General features: G+C 43.4%; 1 protein-coding gene across 5 annotated transcripts in view; it reads left to right on the top strand.

The window, feature by feature from the left end:
* The window catches only part of GRAMD4 (GRAM domain containing 4), a 497,316-nt gene that overhangs the window by 291,513 nt on the left and 180,238 nt on the right, over positions 1–25,565 (top strand). For all 5 annotated transcript variants that reach the window (XM_085654072.1, XM_085654070.1, XM_085654073.1 and 2 more), the window contains 2 exons: positions 5,114–5,172; positions 23,284–23,419. In XM_085654072.1, coding sequence (XP_085510198.1) covers positions 5,114–5,172; positions 23,284–23,419 — 195 coding nt within the window. The remainder of the gene's footprint in view (positions 1–5,113; positions 5,173–23,283; positions 23,420–25,565) is intronic.

The following is a 25,565-nucleotide window of genomic DNA, read 5'->3' as shown; positions in this document are numbered from 1 at the left end:
GGCGTTTGTGAAAATATAATAGATTTTGTCCAATTAACTCGCAGCTCAGACATAATGCCAAAGAGTACCACTTCTCTAACTACCTAGGAAAGGTTACTTTCAGGATTCCGAACGTACAGTAACGTATCTTCCGCGTAGGTAGACACTATGAGCTCATAGCCCGGGAACCGAAGGCCTTTGTGTTTGATATTCTCTAAGCGCACAAGCCAGTGGTTCAGCCACAAGAGCATATAATATGCAGGACAGGGGGCAACCCTGTCTAGTACCCCTGGAGATATGGATAGGGTCCGTCACCAAGTTGCCTATTTGGACCCTGGCCATGGGTGAGTTATACAAAACACTTGCTAACTGCAGGAAAACCGGCCCACGCCCATCCTAGTAAGCACGTGTCTTAAAAGGGCCATTCGACAGAGTCGAACGCCTTTTCCATTTCTAAAAAGACAGCTATAGCTGAAACCTTTGGTCTGGTATGCTGTGGGGCGGCAAACACAGTGTGCAGATAAGTCAAGTTCCTACCCAGTACCAACCCTGCATGTTCCAGCGCTACCAAGGTCGGCACCAGGGGGATCAATCGATTTGCTAGTATTTTTGCAAATATTTTTGTGTCCACATTCAGCAGGGAGAGTGGGCGGTATGATGCACAATCTTGCCGTGATTTTCCAGGTTTAATAGAGGATGGCATTGTGCCCGAAACGCACATATCGAAAAGCGTGGCCAGCTGTGGGACTAACAACTCTAGAAACGCCTTATAGAAGGCCACCGTCAGACAGTGCACTCCAAGCCAACTTTCCGCTTTTATTATTGAGAGGGCCAGAAGTATTTCCTCCTTCTCAATGGGACGCATAAGAAACTCCTGGTGTGTGTTCGTCAGCCATGGAAGTTTTATGTGTGTTAGATAATCTAGAATGCGCTCTTCCGAGCTGCTGCTACGAGAGGTTATATAGGTCTGAGTAGTATTGTCGGAACCGGCCAGCCCCGTCCATCTCCTCTGTTAGGGAAACTCCATCCGCCAATGTGATCTCAGTCACAACTGTCTTATCTCTATGTTGTTTGAGTAGTCGGGCAAGTACCGCCTCCCTGGTGCTCCCCCTTACCGTATACGCGGGCAGTGGCATACTTTCCAAGGGGTTTGATCTCTGTATCAGCCGCCTCATGGTACTCTTCCAGTGCAACTTTGATCTCTTTTGTGACGGTCTCATCTGGTTTGGTCTGATGGGTCTTTTCTAGGAGCGTGAGCTTCTGTTCTAGATCAGCAAGACTCTTGCGGATCGATTAAAGAACACCTGCATGCATGGAGATGGCCACCCATCTAATATATACCTTAATCGACTCCCATACACTTTGAAAGCTGTCCACCGAACCCACATTGGCTTCAAAATATATTTCATTAGCTTTGGCCATTTCTTCCTTAAAGACTACATCAAACAATGAATAAGGTGGGAATCTCCAGGTAAAAGATGGGATATGTTTTCTAGGGGAGTCTATCACCATCAGCAGTGGGGAGTGGTCTTAATATGTACGAGGGAGAACCTTACACATACGAGTGCTTTCAGTCAGCTTTGAGTTTGTTGCACAAATTCTAGACCTTGAATCGTCCATTTTTACAGTTTATCCATATAAATAAATACATTCACAGTTTTGAGTCTTGTAACTTGAATTGTGGTATTTAAATTGGCTATTTTTTAATAATTCTTAGTGTATTAAGAAGAATGAATTTGCATTTTTTATTCTGTATACTTTGATGATTTACACTTTTTAGATCGAATAAAGTTTTAAGATTGAGATAGATTGAGTTGTGATGTCACAATGCCTGCTGCCAGTGTAAGCAGACGCTGTGAAAGGCAGGCCAAACAACAAAAACGAGTATCAATTTTGCAGTTCTTCTGTATTATTTGATTAAATTGTACAGTCTGTAGCAAACATTTAATATCCCCATGTTTTTGGCATGCCTAATTTGATTACATGAAAAAAGGTATCTGTGTGCTACCAAACACGACCTATAAGTATTCTTAAAGTGACTTACATTAAAGTACATGCGTGTTTTACAGCACAGTGTTAGTTGTATGGTGATGTATTTAATTTTAGATGCTACAGATCCATGTTTTACTACATATTTGTAGCGAGACCTGTTTATTTGAAGAAAGACTAGAATACAAATTTAAGGTTGGTCAGGGAAGGGTAGCGATGTGACGAGGGATCAGGAATTACATATCCTCTGCCGTCTGTTAAGACGATATTTAAAGCTTCCTTAGAGTTCGTCCTCCTCCATCTGAATAGCCCGTTAACTCATCTGTGGCTTTCAGCATACTCATAACGTAGGGCACAGGATCTCTTATATAACCTCTTTAATGTGCCAGCACAGATTATACGTAAATAAGCTGTTCAAACACCACAAATTAATATAGGATACTTATATTTCTTGTTCTTAAGACCAAGGGCCTCTGAGCATGGACTGCGAGTTCTGACTAGTTCAGTGCGATGGGGTTTTATTTGCTTTCTGGATCATAATTGTATGAGTGGGCCTTGTAGGAAGGTTAAAGTATTTGAGCCTTTTGCTGCTAATGTGATTGCCTCCTCTCCAACTCTTGACGTAAGGAAGTGAGACGGAGTCCCGCAGAAGCTTATTGGAATATTTTATTACTTGCTGAATAAAATTGATGCCATGGAAATCGAAGGATATTGGATAATTGGTGCCCATATACATATTGCAGTATACATAATACAATTGTTCTTGTATTCTAAGGATCATATATGCATAAGTCTTATATGAAATTGTGTGATATTGTAGTTTATCATCTCCTAAGTGTCTTGGATTTCAGTAGTTTATTCCGTCAAAATCCTGTACTGACATGCCTAAAGATGTAGCACTTTCTAGTATACCTTAGAGATGAGCCATCTGCATTTTTAGGACTTGTAAGAGGGTTTGAGCAGGGGGTATTCTATCTGTATTTTAGTTAACCCTGGGCGTAGTTGCGTTAGGGGTAGCTACGCAAAGTGCACTTCGCACTACACGAGATACGCGTAGCACTACACAAACTGCGTAGTGTGCTGTTCGCAATGATTGCACAGTGCCGGATACTTGTCCGCACTGTGCAGTCATTGAAAACTGCATCTTGCACAGTGCGAGCGTCGTTTTCTGCCTCTCGAGTAGACTTTTTACTCGAGCAGAACCTTTCTCAACGCGGACTGGTAGTTTCTCATTGCGAGTGGTCGCGAGCATACGCGACCACTCGCAATGAGAAACCTGACCTCCCCGCGTTGAGAATCTTGCCGGGAGGTTTATTTTCCACGCTCGCGATCAGCAACTTGATGATGCTGATCGCGAACAAGGAAAAAGTCTCGTCTGGATGTCATTATGCTCGCTCGCGGTCGCCAACTTGACGTTTAGGACCGCGAGCAAGCAAAAAATGCCTGCTACGCTATGCATTTTTGCACTGTGCTACGTGCAATTTGCGTAGCACGAACTACGCAAAGCGTAGTTGTCCGGCCAGGGTTAATTTTAGTGCACAGATGCAAAATTCCTGCCTTATGGCTTTTTCCTTTTTTTTTTTTTTCGTTTCCAGTCTGACTATGCCTGTGCTTCTGGTTTGGTGTTGTCTCCGTCAGTTAGGTTCCTGCACAAGTAGATAGGGTGTGCTTGATTATAGCTTTGTAAGTGATGCAGCTGGTCTTAAAAATTATACAGGCCTGGAGAGGGAGCCAATGAAGGTTATTATGTATGAGGGTAAAGTGGTCAAACTTCCAAAGACCCTGGAGTAAGATGGGCTGTGGTGTGTTGGATGTCTTTGAGGGATGTCTGAGTGGTGTCAAGTAGGTGCAACAGAGCACTGCCCTCCCTTCAGTTGCGAGGACAAGGGCTTTCACTGTTGCTCTGAAGTGTGCGTCTGAAAAGAAGGGTTTCTTTTTTTTCTGGACAAAAATAACTGATTTCAAGTAGTTTTTATTTTTAGAGTGACATATTCTTTAAAGAAGTGCTCTATATGCAAAGAGATTCCACTTGTTGTTGCAGTGGCAATCCGCTGGGAAAAACGTTTTGAAGGTTCACGTCGAAGTGAATCTGTGGTTCAGAAATGTATGTGAATAGGAGGAACTCTGTCTTTGTGTTGAGTTGAGGTAGGTAGTAGATGCCCAGATCGAGATGAACACCAGGCTGGCTCTGAGATGCTAAATAGTGATGAGATCTTAAGGTAGAGCTGGGTGTCACGGGCATCTTCATGGATCTTGTCACTAATAGGCATCCAAGTAGTTTAATGTCAAGACTGAAGATGACAAGAGATATCATGAATCCTTGAGGCAACCCTTTGAAGATTGGATATTTTAGGGATATTGCTGATTCTGTACAAACTGAAGGAGATTCCGGAGGCTACGAGGTGAACTATTGCTCACCTGGCAGAGAAGCACTTGTGTGCATCCATGTGTGAATAAGTGTATAATGATAAACTGTGTTGAAGGCTATGGAGAGGACAAGCAAGATCTGAAGGCAAGGATCCTTTTTTTAATTTTTTGGTCGATGAGCAGAGCCTGGTCAGTTAATTAAAGAATCACTTTTACCTTGCTACAGGGTGGACTGGAGTCACATTGGTAGTCCTCTAGAAGATTGTTAGACTTCATTCTCAATGATAGTCATAGGAAAGGTTCGTGGTTGATGAGGCAGAAATTGGAAAGGTTGTTGGTGACCATAGGTGTGACTCATTGTCTGTTCATTGTGTGAAGAGTTTAATCACCTATCCCTTCATTCAGACTAGCATCTGAATTCATATTTAAACAAAGACTGTTCTCTTCAGAACAGTGGGCACTGACTTCCTAGAGACATTTTATTGGACTTCACATCTGGAGCACCCGACGTACCTGTTCTACTGAATTGCCCCCACACAAATTATAGTCTACAAAGAATGCAAAAAAGGAAGAAAGCAAGTTGTTGTGGGGCATTCAGTTTTGTTATCAAAATGTGTGGAAGAAGCAAATTTCAGAAATGCTTATACCTTAAGGATTTGGCAGCATTGTTAGGTTTTCACATTTGTCTCATATATTCATTGCATTTCTTGCTCTGAATTTTAAAAGTAGTCGTTTCTAGCCCATTGTAATTGAAAGGATGACATTCTTGTTTTTAAAGGACAGAAGAGCCGACCGTGCCGCAACCTGCAAAAGGACAAACGCAAGTCAATGGAACAGGTACCTTTTCATAATCAAATAGCTGTTCCAAAAGTGTTATATATAATATCTGCATGATGTAAATATATCTGGGTACATTATAGCTATATAGATATATATAGATATTTGTTACAGAATGGCGGTAACCACTTTGTAGTTATAGTTGGGATTCCCAGGTATAGGAATCCCTCAGATTTATTGTCGCTATTAACTTTACCCCGTTTGACACAACTTTCCAGAAGTATAGCTTTTTCTACATTTGTGCAGGATGGAAAGTTTTGCGGTGATTGGTCAAGGGGTGCAAAGATAAAAGGCGGGTCCTAAAACACATTTTTTCCAACAATGCATTTTCCATACACATTTTTATCCCGCGTAGCGGAAAAGCAGATAGTTACATGAAAGTAGACAGGATTGCACATTATGGTGTGCAGATGATCTTTTGGGTACTACAAGTCAGTATTTTTAAAGGTATAAGGCATTTACGCTGATATTTGTTGTTGTAGAATTTTGACACAATTTTGCAGTATTTCATTAAAGTACTGCACTACATAGCGATGACGAGGCATTAGATATAAGTAAGTATTAGCTTTGATATTTTCCCCCTATTAGCACTTGATTAAAGTGGTTATAAGTATGGAAAAATATTTATAAGTTTCTATATGTTTACAAAAAATGTACAGAGTACCACAATACTGCTTCAGGAGTACTGCAGTACTTACAAATAGAAAATAAATTTAAAAAAATTAAAATACACTGTACCGCTGTGGATTTGAAATTTCTTGTGTACTACAGTGTATTTTCAAAGTTTAACATATTTAAATCTTCATTAAAAAAGCCAACTGAGTACTGCTGTAATATCTACAAATTACCGTGCTGCTTACATTTTTTTTAATGCACACGTCTCCCTAAACTGCTGTAAAATGTGTAGAAAAATAGAACTAAATCTACCTAATAACACTTTTAAAAAAGTGGTAACGGTAGGGATGAACAATAAAACCTACTACTTACCTATATCGAAGACCCTAACCCAGAATGAAGCAAAATGCAGAACGCTGGCAATCTGTGCTGAAACATTGTTGTGTTTTATGTTTGGTAAATACAGCCATTGGCCAATCAGATACTGCTTTAGCATGAACACATACTGTGGTATATCGCATACTTAGCGCAGTATACCCGTGCACAATATATAACAAAGTATTTTAAAACTTATAACTTTAACACTACTTACACTATTCACACTTCCTACCAAAAATGATCATTTACTCTTACTAATGTATTTTCCTGCCACATTACATCTACATCCGTTAACACACTTTCATGCTATGTATGTTTCAACTACGCCACTCCCCTCTACTAATCTACTCTACATCCACTCTGCTCTACTCTAATCCACTGTACTCCACACCATTCCACTGTATGTCCCTCCACTCTGCTAGTCCATTGTAAGCTATTCCACACTCCGATGCGCCACACTCCGAAGCGCCACTCTTCTCCACTGTGTTCCACTCCACTGTGCGCTATTCCACTGTATACAGCTCAACTGTGATACTCCAGTCTACGTCACTCCACTGTACATCAATCCACTGTACGCAACTCCACTTTATGACACTACTGTATTCTATTCCTCTCTGGCACTCCACTCCATTTTGTGCAACTGCACTCTTTGCCACTCTAGACTATGTAACCAACTGCACTACTCCACTCTCACCTCTCAACATTTCACTTTTCCACTCTACTCCTCTCTAAGCTACTCCACTGTATGCTTGGAGACTGTACCACACTCCACCACTCCACTCTTCGACACTCCTCCATACTTACTTCACTCTACTCCACTTCAGTTAATGCCACTTCACGTTATGTCACAACACTGTACTCTATGCTATTTCACTGTATGTAACTCCACTCAACCCCACTCTATGCCACTCAACTTGGCACCACTTGACTATCTGCTTTTGGACTGTATGCCGTTCCAGTCTACGTTACTGCATTCTACACTACTCTACTCTACACAGCTTCACGCCATTTGACTATGCTCTACTCAAAATTATACTCCACTCAACAACAGACTACGCCTCTTCACTTCTACCACACTATACTCCACTGTATAGCATACACTGTACAAACATGTACTCCTCTCAATGCCACTGTGAAGCCCTTACTTTACTTTGACAATGTACTCTACGTCACTTTGCGCAACTCCCCTCATGCCACTCTACCCCGGTAAATATACTCTATTCTATGAGTCACAACTCCACTGTATGCCTCTTCACTGTACACTACTCTATGCCACTCAACTGTGAGTCTGTCCCAATTCACTATACCATACTGTACCACATTCAACTCCACCCTACAATCCTTTAATCCACTCTGTGACACTACACTTTCCGGCGCTCTACAACTTGCCAGTCCACTCCACTGTACCAAACACCACTCCATTTTACAACACTTTACTCCACTGCATCCTGCGCCACTGCACTCAACGTCCACCACTGTACAGTAGAACACGCAACTCCACTGTATGCTACATCGCTACACTGGACTCCACTACACTCTACTCCACTGCACGCCACTTTAGCACACTCCATGGCTTTGTGCAACACTCCATTCTACACTTCACCATTATACCACGCTCTACTCAATGCAACTACTCTCTACAAGACTTCTACTATACTCTGTGTCCTCATACAACACTGTACTACACTCAATGCCCCTACACTGTACAATCCTCTACTCCACTCTATGCCTCTACACTCCAGTGTACAACTCTGTACTCCACTCTACAACACTTTCCAAAACTCTACAACACACCTCTCCCCTGAACTGTAGAAGCCCCACTCCAAATTATAATAATTTAGTTGATTCTGCACTACACCTGCCCACTCTAGTGCACTCCATCCCACTGTAATATACAACATACCACTAAAGTATAGAACAATTTACTCCTCTATATGTTGTAATACCCCACTGCATTCTACCCCACTCCACTGTACCTCACTCCACTGTATGCTATTCCACTGTACTCTACATTCCACTCTATTCCATGACACTATAATGTACGACAGTACACTGTACTGTACCACACTCCACTTAATGACACTACACTCAATGACATTGAACGCTACGATTCGAAACAAGTTTAATTTAAAAAAAAACAAAATTAAACAAAATATATATCTATCTATATATATATATATATATATATATATATATATACACATACAAAAAAGAAGCCGAGAACTCTGGGTAGTTCTCAAGTTTAGGTGGAAAGCAGCTCCTGTATGGAGCACTCTCAACACCAGCGACACTCTAGATCTGCTCACCTCAAATGTCTGTTTTTCTATCAAAAGCTATACCTCTCTGAAGAGCTCTAGTTAGAGCGAAACACTGTGTCAGGGGTTGCTTTTACCCATTTCAGGTTGGCTTGATTGGTATTTTACCAACTCAAAGCTGTAATACTGTGCCTGGAGTGGTAATTGGCTTTTGTCATTTTACAGCTCGGCAAGGACAGCACTGTGCTAGTCCTATGCTTAAAGACTTTGCTGTACAAATGGCAAACGACTTTGTCCTTTTCTATCTCGGCGTGGATGGCACTGTGCTAATCCTATGCATAAAGATTTTGATAGAAAAACAGACATTTGAGGTGAGCAGATCTAGAGTGTCGCTGGTGTCGAGAGTGCTCCATACAGGAGCTGCTTTCCACCTAAACTTGAGAACTACCCAGAGTTCTCTGCTTCTTTTTTGCATAATTTATTCGTCACTCTATGCCTGAAAGGGTATTTCTTTGATATATATATATATATAATTCAATGAAAAAACAAACGCTAAACCTTTGTTATAGTTAGGAAAACTGTATTTATTCTTTCTATACAACCCAAACTTAAAATACACCAACATTATAAATTTTTAAGTTAGTTATATCTGGATTCTTTCTTTTATGCACCACGCTTAAATTAATATCACTTTATTCTTTATCTACAAACACAAACATTTCTAAACCAATGCTTATGCCTTTAATTTAAAATGTATGCTACACCTTCTTATTATTATGACTCCCGCACCTCCATACACAGTGCATTAAACTTGATAGACACTCTACATTAATTATAACTTGCCACTCTACCATGCAAAATGTTCTCATAAAAGATTTGATTTGCAATATCATAACTGTTCTTGTAAATACTATTATTTTTACATGGTATAAGTGAGATAATATAAAATGCAATAAGCAGTGCATGGAAAAGGTGAAAGTGTGTGTGTGTGTGTATATAGAAATCTATATATCTCTAACACATATATATATATATATGTGTGTGTATGTATATATATTCACTGAAAAAAACATAGGTTTCAGGCACGTTATAGTTAGGAATTTGCATTAAAAAAACCTTAGAAACTCACTGAAAAAACCATAGGTTTCAGGGGCGTTATAGTTAGCTGGACATTTCACTCGTACAAAACCATTGAAATTCCCCCGTTATAGTTAGTTCAGCTAACTATAACTCGCGCGCCCGCAATGCACTGCTGATGACGTCACATATTGCATCACTCGTGACCTGGTCAGTGACATCACTGATGACATCTCAAATGACATCACTGATATCATCCAGTGAATGTGTGTTTTTCTGCAAATTAAATGTTTAATATACGTATATCTCAAGGTCGATGGAAGAATAAATGGGTATATAAGTGTCTAAATGGATGAATTTCTTTAGTAAAATTGATTGTATAACGGACTGATTAACTGTATCTTAGTGAATACATGGGTTAGTGAGTAATGTTTAAATATGTAAATATCTGTATCAGTCTCTCACTTTGTGTATAAGTGACTGCATGGGTGTCTGTGTTATTACTTGGTTTTTCGAGTATCAGTATGAGTGTCTGTATGGTTCAGTGGGGGGTTTTACATAGTGCGTAGATGCATGAATGGGTGCGTCACTGTACGTGTTAAAGACAGTATGTGTGCAGGACTGTATGGGTGGATGAGTGTGTGTATGGGTGTGTTAGTGAGTGAATGACTGTCTCAATAGTGTCTTTATAAGTAGCTACATATATTATAAACTAGTATATGTGAGTATTGGTGTTTATAAGTGAGTATATATGAGAGTGTGAGATTGGAAGAGTTCCTGTATCAATAAGTATGTGTTTCTATAAATGATTGTTCAAAAGAGTAAGTATGTGTAAGTTTCTGTAGAAGTAAGTGTGGTGATGTGTGTATACCTGTATATGCAAGTAAATGGATGTTTGATTCTTTATTAGCATTAGTGACTGTGTGTGAGTAACTCCTAGGCTGAGTGGCGGTGTGAAACAGGATGTATAGGTGTACAAGTACATATGATGAGTGAGTACATGTATGAGTGACTTTATAGGACTGTTTGTGAATGAGTGGATGTGTATGTAGATCTTAGAATTACTGAATAGGTTGTTGTAACAGGTATTGGTATGTCCATTGATTTGAAATGTTTTGTTTCTATTTTTGTATGTGTGTATCAAAGGTTATATTAGGGTGAGAGGAGGTCTGCCACTCTTTCACTAGGATGATGTCATCAGTGATGTCATCAGTGATGTCATTTGAGATGTCATCAGTGATGTCATGAGTGATGTCACTGACCATGTCATGAGTGATGTCATCAGCAGTGCATTGCCGGCGTGCGAGTTATAGTTAGCTGAACTAACTATAACGGGGGAATTTCAATGGTTTTGTACGAGTGAAATATCCAGCTAACTATAACGCCCCTAAAACCTATGGGTTTTTCAGCGAATTTCAAAGGTTTTTTAAATGCTAGATTCTAACTATGCCTACAGAGGTAGGACATGTGAAGAAAGAATAAAAAACGCACAGAAAAAAAAAGAAATGCAGAAAGAATTCCTTCCTTCCTTCAACAGTGTGCAAACGCACCCCGTGGCACGTTTAAAGAGGTAATTTTAATCCCCCTGCCCTATTATATACTAGGGGCTTGCAGAGGTGGTCATTCTAATCACAGGGGGACCCAAACGCATAGTGTTCCCTAGTGTATGTAGGTGTTTTCACTGTATTCTAAGTGTTTTTTAACATAGCACTGGCTCTAGGACTGGTTAGTCAGACTCAGTTACCACCAGTACCCCTCTGAAAAAGTTGAGGGTACAGGATGATTTTGCAACAAGGCTTCTTTCTTCTCCTCTGTTGGTTCTTTCTGCATGTTTTCTTTCTACGTGCACTTTTCTTGGTCTTTGAGGACTTCTGTTGCTTCTTTCTGCATTTCTTTTTTTTCTTTCTGTGCCTTTTTTCTTCTTTCTTCACATGTCCTACCTCTGTAGGCATAGTTAGAATCTAGCATTTAAAAAACCTTTGAAATTCACTTAAAAAACCATAGGTTTCAGTCATGTTAAATTTAGAAATTATCATTTAAAAAACCTTTGAAATTCACTTACAAATCCATAGGTTTCAGGCACGTTATAGTTAGGAATTTGCATTTAAAAAACCTTAGAAATTCACTGAAAAGACCATAGGTTTCAGGGGTGTTATAGTTAGCTGGACAATTCACTCGTACATAACCATTGATATTCCCCCGTTATAGTTCAGCTAACTATAACTCGCGTGCCCGCAATGATCTGCTGATGAGGTCACATATGACATCACTCATGATATGGTCAGTGACATCACTCATGACATCACTGATATCTCAAATGACATCACTGATGACATCATTATGACATAATCCTTGTGATAGTGGCAGACCTCCTCTCACCCTAATATAACATTTGATACACACATACAAAAATAGAAACTAAAATGTTCAAATCAATGGACATACCAATACCAGTTACAACAACCTATTCAGTAATTCTAAGATCTACATACACATCCACTCATTCACCAACAGTCCTATAAAGTCACTCATACATGTACTCGCTCATCATATGTACTCATACACCTATACATACTGTTACACAGCCACTCATCCATAGAGTTACTCACACACATAGTCACTCATGCTAATAAAGAATCAAACATCCATTTACTTGCATATACAGTTATACACACACCACCACACTTACTTCTACAGAAACTTACACATACTTACTCTTTTGAACAATCATTTATAGAAACGCATACTTCTTCATACAGGAACTTTTCCAATCTCACTCTTACATATGCTCACTTATATACACCAATACTCACATATACTAGTTTATAATATCTGTAGTTACTTATAAAGACATTATTGAGTCAGTCATTCACTCACTAACACACCCATACACTCATCCACCCATACAGTCCTGCACACATACTGTCTTTAATACATACAAACAGTGACACACTCATTCATGCATCTATGCACTAAGTAATACCCCCCACTGAACCATATAGACACTCATACTGATACTCAAAAAAACAAGTAATAGCCCATATAGACACTCATGTAGCTACTCACCAACCCATGCAGTCACTTATACACAAAGTGAGAGACGGATACAGATATTTACATATTTAAACATTACTCACTGACCCATGTATTCACTAAGATAGTTAATCAGTCCGTTATACAATCCATTTTACACACAAAATTCATCCATTTAGACACTTATATACCCATTTATTCTTCCATCGACCTTGAGATATATATATATATATATATATATAAAACATATGTAATTTTCAGAAAAACACACATTCACTGGATGACGTCATCAGTGATGTCATGAGTGATGTCACTGACCATGTAATGAGTGATGTAATATGTGACGTCATCAGCAGTGCATTGCGGGCGCGTGAGTTATAGTTAGCTGAACTAACTATAACGGAGGAATTTCAATGGTTTTGTATGAGTGAAATGTCCAGCTAACCTAAACGCCCCTGAAACCTGTTTTTTTTCAGTGAATTTCTAAGGGTTTTTAAATGCAAATTCCAAACTATAACATTCCTAAAACCTATGGTTTTTTCCAGTGGGAAAAAAAAAAAATTATATATGTGTGTATATATAATCTGTCACCTTTACAGTCTATTGCCTTCATTAAGTGGTTATCATCAGTTTATTAGTAGTGCCATTCTTTAGACATTTTTAATTTTAAATGTTTTGGACAATCAACTATAGAACTTATTATGATGTGTTGTGCAATAGAAGTCTACTTTAAACAGCACACATCCGCACTGCAGGCATAGCTGAATGATGTATGCCTGTGTGTGCAATCTTCCCATGATTGGTGATTTTATCTTATCTTTGCATGGAAGCAAATCAAAACTGATAAGAAGTGATACACCTTTATCTTTAAGTATAATAATTTCACAATTAAAAAACATTTAGCTTTAGGCCTTGCAAGGGATAAAGCAAGTGTTATATAAGTATCAATAATATGCAATAAAATGTAAAGCTGAAAGAGACTAATAGTTACAGATTCCTTACCTTAGAATTACCTCGAGGCGTCGGACTGGATCTGGAGAAATTGTTCCTTAGCAGTACCCCTGCACGTCTGTACATGGCCTCTGTTGACTCCGCGTCCATCGTCGTGGTCGCTGGGATGACGTCACAGTGTCTACTTAGACGCCGCCCCTGGGCGCTGATGTCAGTTATTTCTTTTTCCGCACCAGCCAGCGCAGATCCGTAGAAGGCTTGCCCCTCAGTCACTTTTTTACCAACTTTTTTCGACTTTTGTCGATTTCTTTTGAGTCTTCGACTCCTAGTGCACGAGGGATGTCCAGCAGTCATCCCGGTTTCAAGCCCTGTGACAAGTTGATGTCGGTTACCGATCTGCACCTCGTGTGTCTTTGGTGCCTGGAGTGCGACCACGACCCGAAGTTGTGCTCTGGCTGCCAGGCCCTGAATCCAGAGTCTTTGTGAGGGCAGTTCCAAAAGCTTTTGGATGCCCCACAGTCTAATCTGCACCACTCGAGGTCCCGGTCGAGGGGAAGGTCGCGGAACCGGTTGCGGAGCCATCACCATTAGTCATCGAAGTCTTCGCACTCCTCGAGTAAGTCGAAGCACAAGACGAAGGCGAAAAAGTATCAGCGCTCTTTGCCTTCTCCCCGTCCATCGGTCAACACGATGCAGTACCCGGGGCATCGTTGCTCTCCGGCTCCTTCCGTGGATCCCACTGGGACGGCTCCGCGCTTCCCTCCCTTTCCCGGAGCTGGAGCGTCCCCAGCCCAGCTTTGTCAATTTTACGAAGCGCTGCACGGCATCTTTGGGCATCCCGACTGCAGGCGTGCCTTCCGGCCCCACGGACTCATCTGGGGGCCCTGGGCCTTTTATGCTTACAGCTCTGGCCCGGTGCCGCAGGGTCCCCAAGAATCCAGGCCTGGATCTGTATCAGTGCCAGTCGACCTCACGGTACCTTCCCCGGCACAGATTCAAGTGGCGATGCCCCCGATGCTGGTTGTGCCCCCACTGGCGTCGAACCTAGCTTCACCCACGATGTGGACACGGTGGCGTACCGACATCCGTACCGGGGCCGGAGGGTAGTTTTGTACTGCTGTTCATCCCTGTCGTTCCTTACTGCCTTGAGTGGCAGCCATAGGAGGGTGAGGAGGACTGGGAGTGGTCTATTGACCCTCTAGCAAACCAACTTGAGGAGCCGGACTGGTAGTTGGGCGATGCCAGCGGTCTGGATACATCCCCTGACCTTGGTATGATTTATCCCCCTACCGTGGCTGCTGGGGAGGGAGCATCCTACGCTGTGGTCTTGGGCCTAGAGCTTTCTACGGTGGATGTCAGAACTAACCTCCTGACGGAGGTGCTTCAGCCGGAAGCAGCCTCTTTGGACCCCCTGCTGCCGTTTAAAGAGGCCCTCACTGACATCCTTCTGGGCACTTGCTCCAAACCTAGCACAGGGGCTGCTGTGGACAGGATGGTTGCCAGATGCCACCGCCTGGCCCCGGGTGACCCACTTTTCCACTCTCAACACCCTACCCCTGAGAGCTTGGTGGTTAAAGTCTCCTCCTCAAAGGGTACATTCCTTACTGCTCCCACAGATAGGGGATCCAAGAAGCTGGACCATCTTGGGAAGATGTGTTCTTCCGCCAGCTTAGGACTGCGGTCAGTGAACACTGCGTGTCTCTTGGGCCATTACACACACACACACACACACACACACACACACACACACACACACACACACAGTGCAGGATATGGTTGCACAAGTGCTGCTGCAGAGCCCGCAGGAGGACCAGGCCATGCTCACCCGCACTGTTGCTGAGGGTTGATGCAGCAAAGTTCACCATCAGGTGTGGGCTGGATTATTATTAAAAGGCTCTTATATAGCGCATGGCTACTCGGGAGCATCCCAGCGCTTAAGACTAACCAAGCAGAGATGGATTAAAAATGAAGAGTTATTATAACTAGTTTTTTGGAAACAGAAGAGTTTTTAACTTTTTTCGAAAGACAAGGAGGTTAGGCTCTTGGCGGAGAGGAGGGGGAAGAGCATTCCACAGCCCAGCCGCGTTGTGCGAGAACAGGCGACCTCCTGTGCGGGATCTGCTGATCCTAGGAACTGTCAGCAGATTTTGTTGGTTCGAGCGAAGATTCCTGGTAGGATTGTAAGGTCTGATCATATCATCTAGAATGGGGGGGCCACTCCCATAGAGTGTTTTATGGACCGTGCAGAGGGTCTTAAAATAGATTCGCTCCTTTATGGGGAGCCAATGCAAGGTGCCAAGTGCGGGCCTGGCTGATGTACGATGGCTAGTGCCCGTGAGTAGCCGTGCTGCGGAATTCTGGACAACCTGAAGTTGCTGGATAACCGACACGGGGGCTCCAAGATAGAGCGCATTTCCATAATCCAACCTGGATAGAACAAGGGACTGGACAATGGTTTTCTTTGCTGCCTCGGGTAACTGAGGAAGGATTTTCCGGATTGTTTTCAGCAGTCCGAAACAAGTGGCTACTGTTTTCCTTGCCTGGATCTTAAATGACAACTCTGCATCCAACCAGAAGCCGAGACTCTTTATCTCGGTCTTTGGAGTGGGTCCTGGACCCATACAGGAGGGCCAATGTATCGAGTTGTCAAATGTGGCTCGTTTTCCTAGAAGCATCAGCTCCGTTTTACCTCCATTCAATTTCAGGTGGGACAGGTCCATCCAGTTTGCTTCTGCCTCCAGGCAGTGACAGAGCCTGGAGGGGGAGGATTCCAACTGATTAAGAGAAACAACTAGCTGGGTGTCGTCAGCATAGCTTACCAGTTGGATCCCAAAGGAGGCAACTACTTCTGCCAGGGGCGCCATATAAACATTAAACAGTGTGGGGCTGAGGGAGGAGCCCTGTGGCACCCCACACTGTAATGGCATTGGTGGAGAGCAGCTATTTTCTGTAAAGACCTTAAAGGATCTGTCACCAAGAAAGGACTCCAACCACATGAGTGCCCTGTCTTTGACGCCCAGTTTTTTAAGACGAGACAGGAGGACACGGTGGTTCACCGTGTCGAAGGCGGCACTGAGGTCCAGGAGGATAATGGCCGCGCTGCCACCTGCGTCCAGAATCCTCCTGGAATCCTCAACCACCCTCAGCAGTGCCGTCTCCGTGCCCTGTCCTTTCCGAAACCCAGTTTGAGTTGGGTGGAGCAGGTTATGGGTCTCCAGAAAGGATGCTAGTTGTTTATTTACCCATTTCTCTGCGAGTTTACTGATGCCGGGGAGCAGGGAAATGGGACGATAATTGGAAAAGTCCTGGGGGTCGAGATGAGGCTTTTTTAACAGGGCCTTAACCATTGCCAGTTTCCAGTCTTGGGGTACCCTTCCTAATTCAAGTGAGGTGTTAACTAGATGGATAATGTATGTACTGATGTTGGATAAGGCTAACTTTAGAATATTCATAGGGACAGGATCTAGCGGGGAGCCGCTTTTTACAGAGTTGAAAAGCGTGGGCAACAATTCAGTACTGAGGGGGGAAAAGGAAGGGAGGCAGGGCAGAATAATATCTGTATCATCTGGCAAAGGGGGGATGGATTCTTCAAGAGGTAGAGGGGGGAGGGACAGGAGGATCTTTTGAATTTTTTCAGCAAAGAAATTCGCCAGATTAATGCAGTGAGCATCAGCCTCCTCCGTGCAGAGTGGTAAAGATGGCGGGTCAGGGGCTTTTAACAGGGATTTAGCTATCTTGAACATCTCTCTTGGGGCATTAGCTGAGATCTCTATTTTTTCTGCATAAAAGATGGATTTGGCCACGTTAAGAGCAGATTTATATTTTTTTAGAGAGAGTTTATATTTAGTTTTTTTCTCTTCCACAAAGTGTTTTCTCCACTGTCTCTCCAACCGTTTACATTCTTGTTTAAGGGACCTTAGCTCAGAAGTGAACCAAGGTTGTTTAGTGGAGGCTTTCTTTTTGGAGATGTTAGTTTTTGGAAGCACCCTATCCAATGATGATTCAATCCATTGGTTAAAGTCCATATTAGCCCTATCAATGTCCTGATCGACCTGAGGTTCACTTGTATTCAGTGCCTCTGCCCATTCGTTCATTTTTAATTTCGTCCACCGCCTACTCAGAGTTTTACTGGGCGGTTCTGTTGGACCGGGTGTGGGCGTATTCCATATGAAGGGGATGACCATATGATCTGTCCAGGGGGTGGGGTATGGCTCTGCTGATGTTAAGTCCACAATATTGGAAAATATGGGGTCTAAAAGGTTCCCTTTAGAGTGGGTAGGGTGTGAGACTATCAAATTCAGTTCACATGCCGCAAGATCTTTAGTTAATTCTGTGGCGGTGGTGTCTGAGGGATTATTGAAATGAAGATTCAGGTCTCCTAATACTATAAAATTTGAGACCCTGCTAGCTAACTCTATGGTTGATTCAATGATTCCTTTCGGAAATTGTCCAATAGCGCCAGGGGGACGGTAGATCAGAAGTCCAGAAAATGACACTTCTGGGGATAAAGTGATGGCAAATTGTGCGCTTTCACAGTCAGGGATGGAGCTGTCGATCATACGACAAATTAAGTGCTCCCTGTATACTATGGCTATCCCTCCTCCAACTTTGAGTGGTCTGTCCCTACATTGGATCAGATATCCAGGAGGAAGGGCCTGAACAATATCTGGACCGGACGTGGATCCCAACCACGTTTCAGTTAAAAAAAGAATGTCAAGTCCGAGATCTTGAATTAACAAGAAGATTTCAGTGGCATGTTTGGGTAATGAGCGGCAATTGACCAAAGCCATTTTCAGGATGCCTTCTGGATTAGTAGTATTAATATCCGCTTCCGTGGTTCTAAACGGGCAGTGTTGACAGAAGGGACGATCCGTCGCAGGATTTATAGTATGGGTGCAAGGGGGCAGCGAGACACTCCTCAATGCAAGGAGAGCCAGGCGGGAGTATGTCTGTGAGCAGCTGGGAGATAGGTCAGAGGTTCTGGTCCCTGAGCCCGACCGAGCGCGAACGGGCGCAAACGGGCTTACCTCTGGCGAACCTCCGGCGCAGGTCCGGCGCGTCCGCTGCCCGCGTCCGCTGCGCGGAGGCATAGCTGACCGTTTATGTAGAGCGACTAGAGCGCTCGTCCAATAGCGCCCAACCTAAGATGGCCGCCAACTACAGCAACCCGGGACCCGGTGAACTAAGCCTCGAGGACGGCCAAGCCCCACCTGGGAAGCGGGGAAGAGTGATGAGGTGCTAGCGTGTCCTGGGCATTAATATCAGCCCCTAAAATGTGCAAAATGTAGCTCAAAGGGGGGGGAGCGGACACAAAGGGAAATTCAATAAAACAATTGCAATGAGCAGTTTAAAAGTTTTTTAAGAAGCGTTTTTTAGCAAGCGACCGCTCAGGAGCAGCCTTAGGGGTCTGTGCAAGGTAATCTCCCGATTTAGAACAAAGCCCCTCCTTATGTAGAGCGACTAGAGCGCTCGTCCAATAGCGCCCAACCTAAGATGGCCGCCAACTACAGCAACCCGGGACCCGGTGAACTAAGCCTCGAGGACGGCCAAGCCCCACCTGGGAAGCGGGGAAGAGTGATGAGGTGCTAGCGTGTCCTGGGCATTAATATCAGCCCCTAAAATGTGCAAAATGTAGCTCAAAGGGGGGGGAGCGGACACAAAGGGAAATTCAATAAAACAATTGCAATGAGCAGTTTAAAAGTTTTTTAAGAAGCGTTTTTTAGCAAGCGACCGCTCAGGAGCAGCCTTAGGGGTCTGTGCAAGGTAATCTCCCGATTTAGAACAAAGCCCCTCCTTATGTAGAGCGACTAGAGCGCTCGTCCAATAGCGCCCAACCTAAGATGGCCGCCAACTACAGCAACCCGGGACCCGGTGAACTAAGCCTCGAGGACGGCCAAGCCCCACCTGGGAAGCGGGGAAGAGTGATGAGGTGCTAGCGTGTCCTGGGCATTAATATCAGCCCCTAAAATGTGCAAAATGTAGCTCAAAGGGGGGGGAGCGGACACAAAGGGAAATTCAATAAAACAATTGCAATGAGCAGTTTAAAAGTTTTTTAAGAAGCGTTTTTTAGCAAGCGACCGCTCAGGAGCAGCCTTAGGGGTCTGTGCAAGGTGGCAAGCTGGATATCGCCGACTCGCTGGCTTGAAGGGTAACCATGAGACCCTATGCCTGGCTTCTCTGTGGGTGTCTACCCTTTTGGGCATGGCCTTTATCTGCCTTGTCACCAAACAGGCAGTGGCCATCAATGTGCTCGAGCGTTTCAAGGACTCTAGGGCTATGGCCAGATCCTTGGGCTTCGCGGCAACTTCTTGCCCCATGCAGTCTGCCTTTCACCCCTGTCGTGGCTACGAAGGTGTGCCCCCACCACGTTCCACCCAGAGCCATGGGGCTGTGCAAGCTACCCAGCCTCTGCGTGGCTGGGGACTTGGGACCCAGCATTGTGGGTCTGGCGCCCAGCAGGTGGGCCAATCCACCAAAGCCCCCCCCCCGCAGCAGCCTCCAAACTTGCTTAGTCAACCTTTAAGTTCGACCAGTTGCCAGTGGGCGGCAGGATCTACCATTACCTCCCCTACTGGCACAACATCACTTCGGACAGGTGGGTTTTGCAGATAGTCTGATGGGGCTACTTCCTCCCTTTCAGGATTAACCCTCCCTCCATGCCACCAACACTCCATGTCGGAGGATCACTTGGCCCTTCTCTGCCAGGAAGTTGTGGCTGTCTTGGCCAAGGGAGCTATCGAACGTGTCCCTGTGCCAGAAGTAGGTCGTGGTTGCTACTCCCACTGCTTCCTGGTGCCCAAGAACAAAGACCTGCAACCTATTTTAAACCTTAGGGACGTAAGCGACTTCCTCTGGAAGGAGAAGTTTAAAATGTTAACCTTGGCTCAGGTCTTGTCTGCCCTCGACCCTGGAGACTGGATGGTAGCGTTGGACTTGCAGGATGCTTCCTTTCACATCCCCGTCTTGCCTGCCCACCGGCCCTCCCCTTTGGCCTTACCAGAGCCCCTCGGGTGTTCACGAAAGTGATGGCGGTGGTTGCAGCTCTTCTGCGCAGATCAGGTGTTCCAGTCTTCACCTATCTCTGCAACTGGCTGTTCGAGGCGGGCTCACCCCAGGCTGTTGTCTCCCACCTCCAGACTACAGCAGACCTCCTGCATTCGCTAGGGTTCATAGTTAAAGTGCCGAAGTCACACCTGATTCCCTCCCAGAAGCTCCTTTTCATTGGGCGGTTCTAAACACAGCACAGTTTAGGGTCTATCCTCTTGAGCAGCGAGTCCGAGATATTCGGGCTATGATATAGATGTTTAAGCCTCTATCCCATATTTCAGTGAGAATTACCCTGATACTGCTGGGCCTCATGGCCTCCTGCATCCTGCTGGTGGATCATGCCAGATGGCATATGCAGTCTCTGCAGTGGGACCTGAAGTTCCAATGGGCGCTGCACCAGGGGAATCGTTCCGATGTCGTCCAGATCTTGGAGGGGACTGCAAGTCAGTTGCAGTGGTGGCTCATGAACCAGGATTGGGTCAACGGCAGATCCCTCTCCCTTCCCCAACCAGAGTTCACCGTAGTGATGTACAAGTCACTTCTGGGATGAGGCGGCCATATGGGAGAGGCCAAGGTCAGAGGCCTTTATTCTCCTGCAGAGTCCAGGCTCCACATCAACCTTCTGGATCTCTGTGAGATTGGTCTTGCACTGAAGGCTTAACTTACTTCTGTCAAAGTTAGAGTAGTGTAGGTGTTCATGGACAACACCATGAAGAGTCTAGTACCCGAGCTCTTGAGCATGGCCATCGATCCTCTGATCAGACTGCCTCTTCGGGAAGATCTTCTGTCGCAGCAGCAAGGGAAGGTCCTCCACCCGAACCTGTCCAGTCTCCACCTCCTTGAATGGAGATTGAGCGGCGACAGTTGACCGCTTTGAACCTTCCTCCTGAAGTCTGTAATGTCATCTCGGCAGCCAGGCGTCCCTCCACTAAAATGGTATACGCCTATAGATGGAACAAATTTGTGGCATGGTGCACAGCAAAGGCTGTGGATCCCCTTTCCGCCCCTCTGTCAGGGGTTCTCCTCTTCAGTCTTTCTTTGGCCAGCAGGGCTCTGCTCTGGGCACTTTTAAAGGCTATATTTCGACCATTTCAGCATTTCTTCGCCATCCTGATCAGCCTTCTCTTTTCAAGTCCCCTATTGTTAATAGATTTCTGAAGGGCATGTCTCGCCTTTTTGCATCCTTCTCCTTTCGTAATTCCCCAGCGAGACTTGAATCTTGTCCTCACTTATCTTATGTGTGCTCCTTTGAGCCACTACATTATTGTCCTCTTTGCCTTCTTACTTTGAAGACTGCTTTCTTGCTTGCCCTCACCTCTGCTCACAGGCTGAGTAAGCTTCAAGTCTTATCTTCCAGACCTCCCTTTCTTGCTGTCCATCCGGACAAAGTAGTAGGCCCTCTTTTATGCCCAAACTAGTTACCTCTTTCCACATAGGTCAGACCATCACATTTCCCACCTTCTTCCCGCCCCCGCACCCTTCCAAAAAGGAGGAGAGACTCCACAGTCTGGATTCAAAATATGTGCTGTCTTTCTACCTTGACCGCACTAAAGACTTCCGGGTGGGCAATTAACTCTTTGTGGGTTATGTGGGGGCCAAGAAAAATCAGGTAGTGCACAGGCGTACCATCTCTCGATGGGTCGTCCTATGCATTAAGATCTGTTATTCTTTGGCTAAAAAGGAACCTCCGGTAGGACAGCACACCCACTCTACCAGGGCGATGGCAGCTACTAATGCTTTGGGACGAGGAGTTCCACTGGCTGCCATCTGCCAGGCAGCCATGTTGGAATACCTGCATGATTTACTAAGCATTACTGCCTGGACAGCCTTGTCCGGAGAGACTGCTTTTTCGGCTGTTCTGTTCTCCAGGACTTCCTGGTGTGAACTTAGTTTGCAGACCCACCTCCGGGGTTGGTATTGCTGGGGTATCTATTCTAAGGTAAGGAATCTATAACTAAGTCTCTTTCAGGTGAACAAGTTACTTGCCTTCGGTAATGATGTATCTGTAAGAGACATATGTCAGTTATGGATTCCTTACCGCCCCACCCATCCTCCCCGTTCTGCGCACTGATTTCTAGGGATAGGGACTCCCTTGCAGGGCCCTAGTTTTGTGCACCAGTGGTCTGTGTCTTGCATGGCTCCGCGCTTCTGGCGTGGAAAGTAGTGTCCGAACTGACGTCAGCACGCAGGGGTGGCGTCTAAGTAGACACCGCGATGTCATCCCGGCGACCACGATGCTGATGACGGACGTGGAGTCGACCGATGCCACCTACCGACAGGCAGGGGTACTGCTAAGAAATAAATTCTCCGGATCCAGTCTGATGCCTGGGGGGTAATTCTAAGGTAAGGAAACTAGGACTAATATGTCTCTTACAGATACATTATTACCGAAGGTAAGTAACTTGTTCTTCTGCATATAGCTGTGGATTTTTGTTTTGCTGCATTCACATATTGTTAACAAACTTCTATTTTTACCTTTTGCAAGAATATACTATAGGTGTTACAGAAGTTATTTAGAAGCTTTGTAATCAACACACGATTAAACATTCCTACAAAAAACTGCTGAGGAGTTCACCATTTTGTTAGAATTATGTAGTAAAAAAGGCACATCATGAAGTGTAAAAAGGTGTTTTTCTAAATTATGCTGTAGCAAAAGACTTGTGAACTTTTGATGTTGCCATATTTTGGTAAAATGTTTCCTTTATCTGTGTATTCTGTGATAACATTATCAAACATTTAAGGTGTATATTTTCAGATAAGCCACGCAGTCACTCAATTTGCTCCAGGATCCAGAAATGGTTCAATGACAAATTCGGCGAATACATTGAAGATTTTCGGTTTCAGCCTGAAGAAAACACAGTGGAGACAGAAGAGCCACTTAGTGCTAGAAGGTAATATTTATCTGACCTTATCTGGCATCAAAGAAGTTTGAATAGGCAATGCGTCCATGAAACTGGATTGGTTTTGCTTGTTTGGGAACACTTAATTGAACTTCCAAATGTGCACAAATTCTCTCATTCCAGAAGCGTTCATAGATGAAAGACCATACATGCATGTCTTAAACGAGCTGCCTTTTCCAACAATTAAATCGCCACAGTCTTAATTTCATCTCTGGTTTTTAATGCAGGTTTTATAGATAATTTATGTAGTTTTTTCTCTTGGTTACTAATATGAAGCATATAGGTTATTTCATTTCAACATATAAGTTAAATGTTGGCGCACAACATATACATTTATTTGCATATCGTACCAAGTGAAATAATTGAGTCGGAGCAAATAATTTACATGTTTTTGAAGCTCATTTTAGCATTTTTTGAAACCATTTTAATGTTGAACATTACATGAGGAATATGGCATGCAATCAAACTATAGGTATACTAGTGTGGCAACCTACATTTCGTACAACCTGGGCTAGAGAAATTATACTTTCGCTACTTTGGAAACAGCCATAAAAAAGGTGTAGTGTCAAAGTTACACAAACAGATTCAAGTCAAAATAGAGAATTACGAAAGCCTATAAAATAATGACAAGGGTTAGTTAGATCAGCAGGAAGGCGTTCTCATAGAAAACAGATAGTTGCAATGGAAAGGGTTTTCTTATTGTTAGCACCTAGAATCTATCTTCTGCTGTGCAGTATGGGTTTTACTGACTCTTGCATCTTGGTAGGTAAAAAAAATCTGTGTAATCCATTCTGAAATGCGACAAATTCGTTTTGCTAGGGTACAGCTAACTTGTCAAGATAAAGGTACCCCTGGGGCCATTGATAGATAGACCTTTAGCGATACACAGCCGAGGAGTACAAGTAGCATGCATTACAAACTTGGATGAACATGTACAAAGAAAATGCGATTTAAAGTCAATCGATTTTAATTAAAGCTGTAGATGCGTTGATAAATATCTGAAGTTACATTTATCACCCCAATTGCGGAATACGTTTTTTAATAGTTTCAACTGCTAACTTGAGAGACCCCTTAATATTTCGGCTACTTTTTGCATCTTGCCATTCTGTTATTTAGGCAGTAGCCTTCTGTTCTCAAAATGAGATTTTTGAGTCTCTGTATCTACAGTGCATGTGAAGGCAAATATTTCCAGATTGCCCTCATAAACTCACAAGATTCAGAGCCATATCAGACGTTAAGGATATCCAAGAGTGATATCTACTTGTATTTAATCTAGATGGTAGTCATTTATATTGTTTATTCAAAAGGTGTATAATATGGGCCAACTTTGGACACCATTATCATGGAAGTTATAAGAAACGAAAAGGCACAACGAAGGAACATGCCAGTCAGACTGTGGCGAATGCCCCTGTTAATTTGTCTTGCACAACAGGCTGTTTCATTCTTTCTATGTTACATCGCCATTATCTCTTACTTTAGCATGTGTAACTGTAAATTAATCATTGCTTTCTTTTTAATTTCTTTATTTACTCCCTCCTTAAATATTCATATTGGTATTACTGTGTATCCTACAACCCAGGCTTTAAATTGCTTGTATTGCCTTTTGCTTGAAAGTTTTTCACTTTTTTGTATTTTTTTTTTTTTTTAAATGTTGACTGAAACTGAGCATGGGATTTTAAGTATGTTCTCCTGAATGATATGAAATATGATTATAATTTACATTTCAATTTGCTACAATTTTTTATGCAAGCCAGCAGTCAGCTGCTTTGCAGACTGCAAAATTGTGGGTGCTTGGCTTTTTCATTTATCTGAGCAAAATCCCATATTTTGTACCAACTTTTCTTTCTTCTCTGGATTTGTTTAGTGATCGTAAATCTTTTCATGTCCTTTGGCATTCCCAAGTTTGTAATCTGCAAATTCTGCAACATAACATGTGATTTCTTCACTGAAATCATTTATTGAAAGTGAATTATACTAATTCTGCTCTGGACCCCGGAGTACCTCCATCATGCTGGTCACTGAAAACTAAGAATGCTCATTTATGTTTATTCTCGGACTGCAGGAGCTTAATTTTTGGAGAATGCTATAATATCTGTAGCAGCATGTGTAGGATTCCAAGGGAGAGGTGTGCTTGGCA

The sequence above is a fragment of the Triturus cristatus genome, chromosome 4_1 (assembly GCF_964204655.1).
Source record: "Triturus cristatus chromosome 4_1, aTriCri1.1, whole genome shotgun sequence".
NCBI classification, from domain to species: domain Eukaryota; kingdom Metazoa; phylum Chordata; class Amphibia; order Caudata; family Salamandridae; genus Triturus; species Triturus cristatus.
The sequence above is the reverse complement of the archived record's forward strand: the minus strand, read 5'-3'. Positions and strand labels throughout refer to the sequence as shown.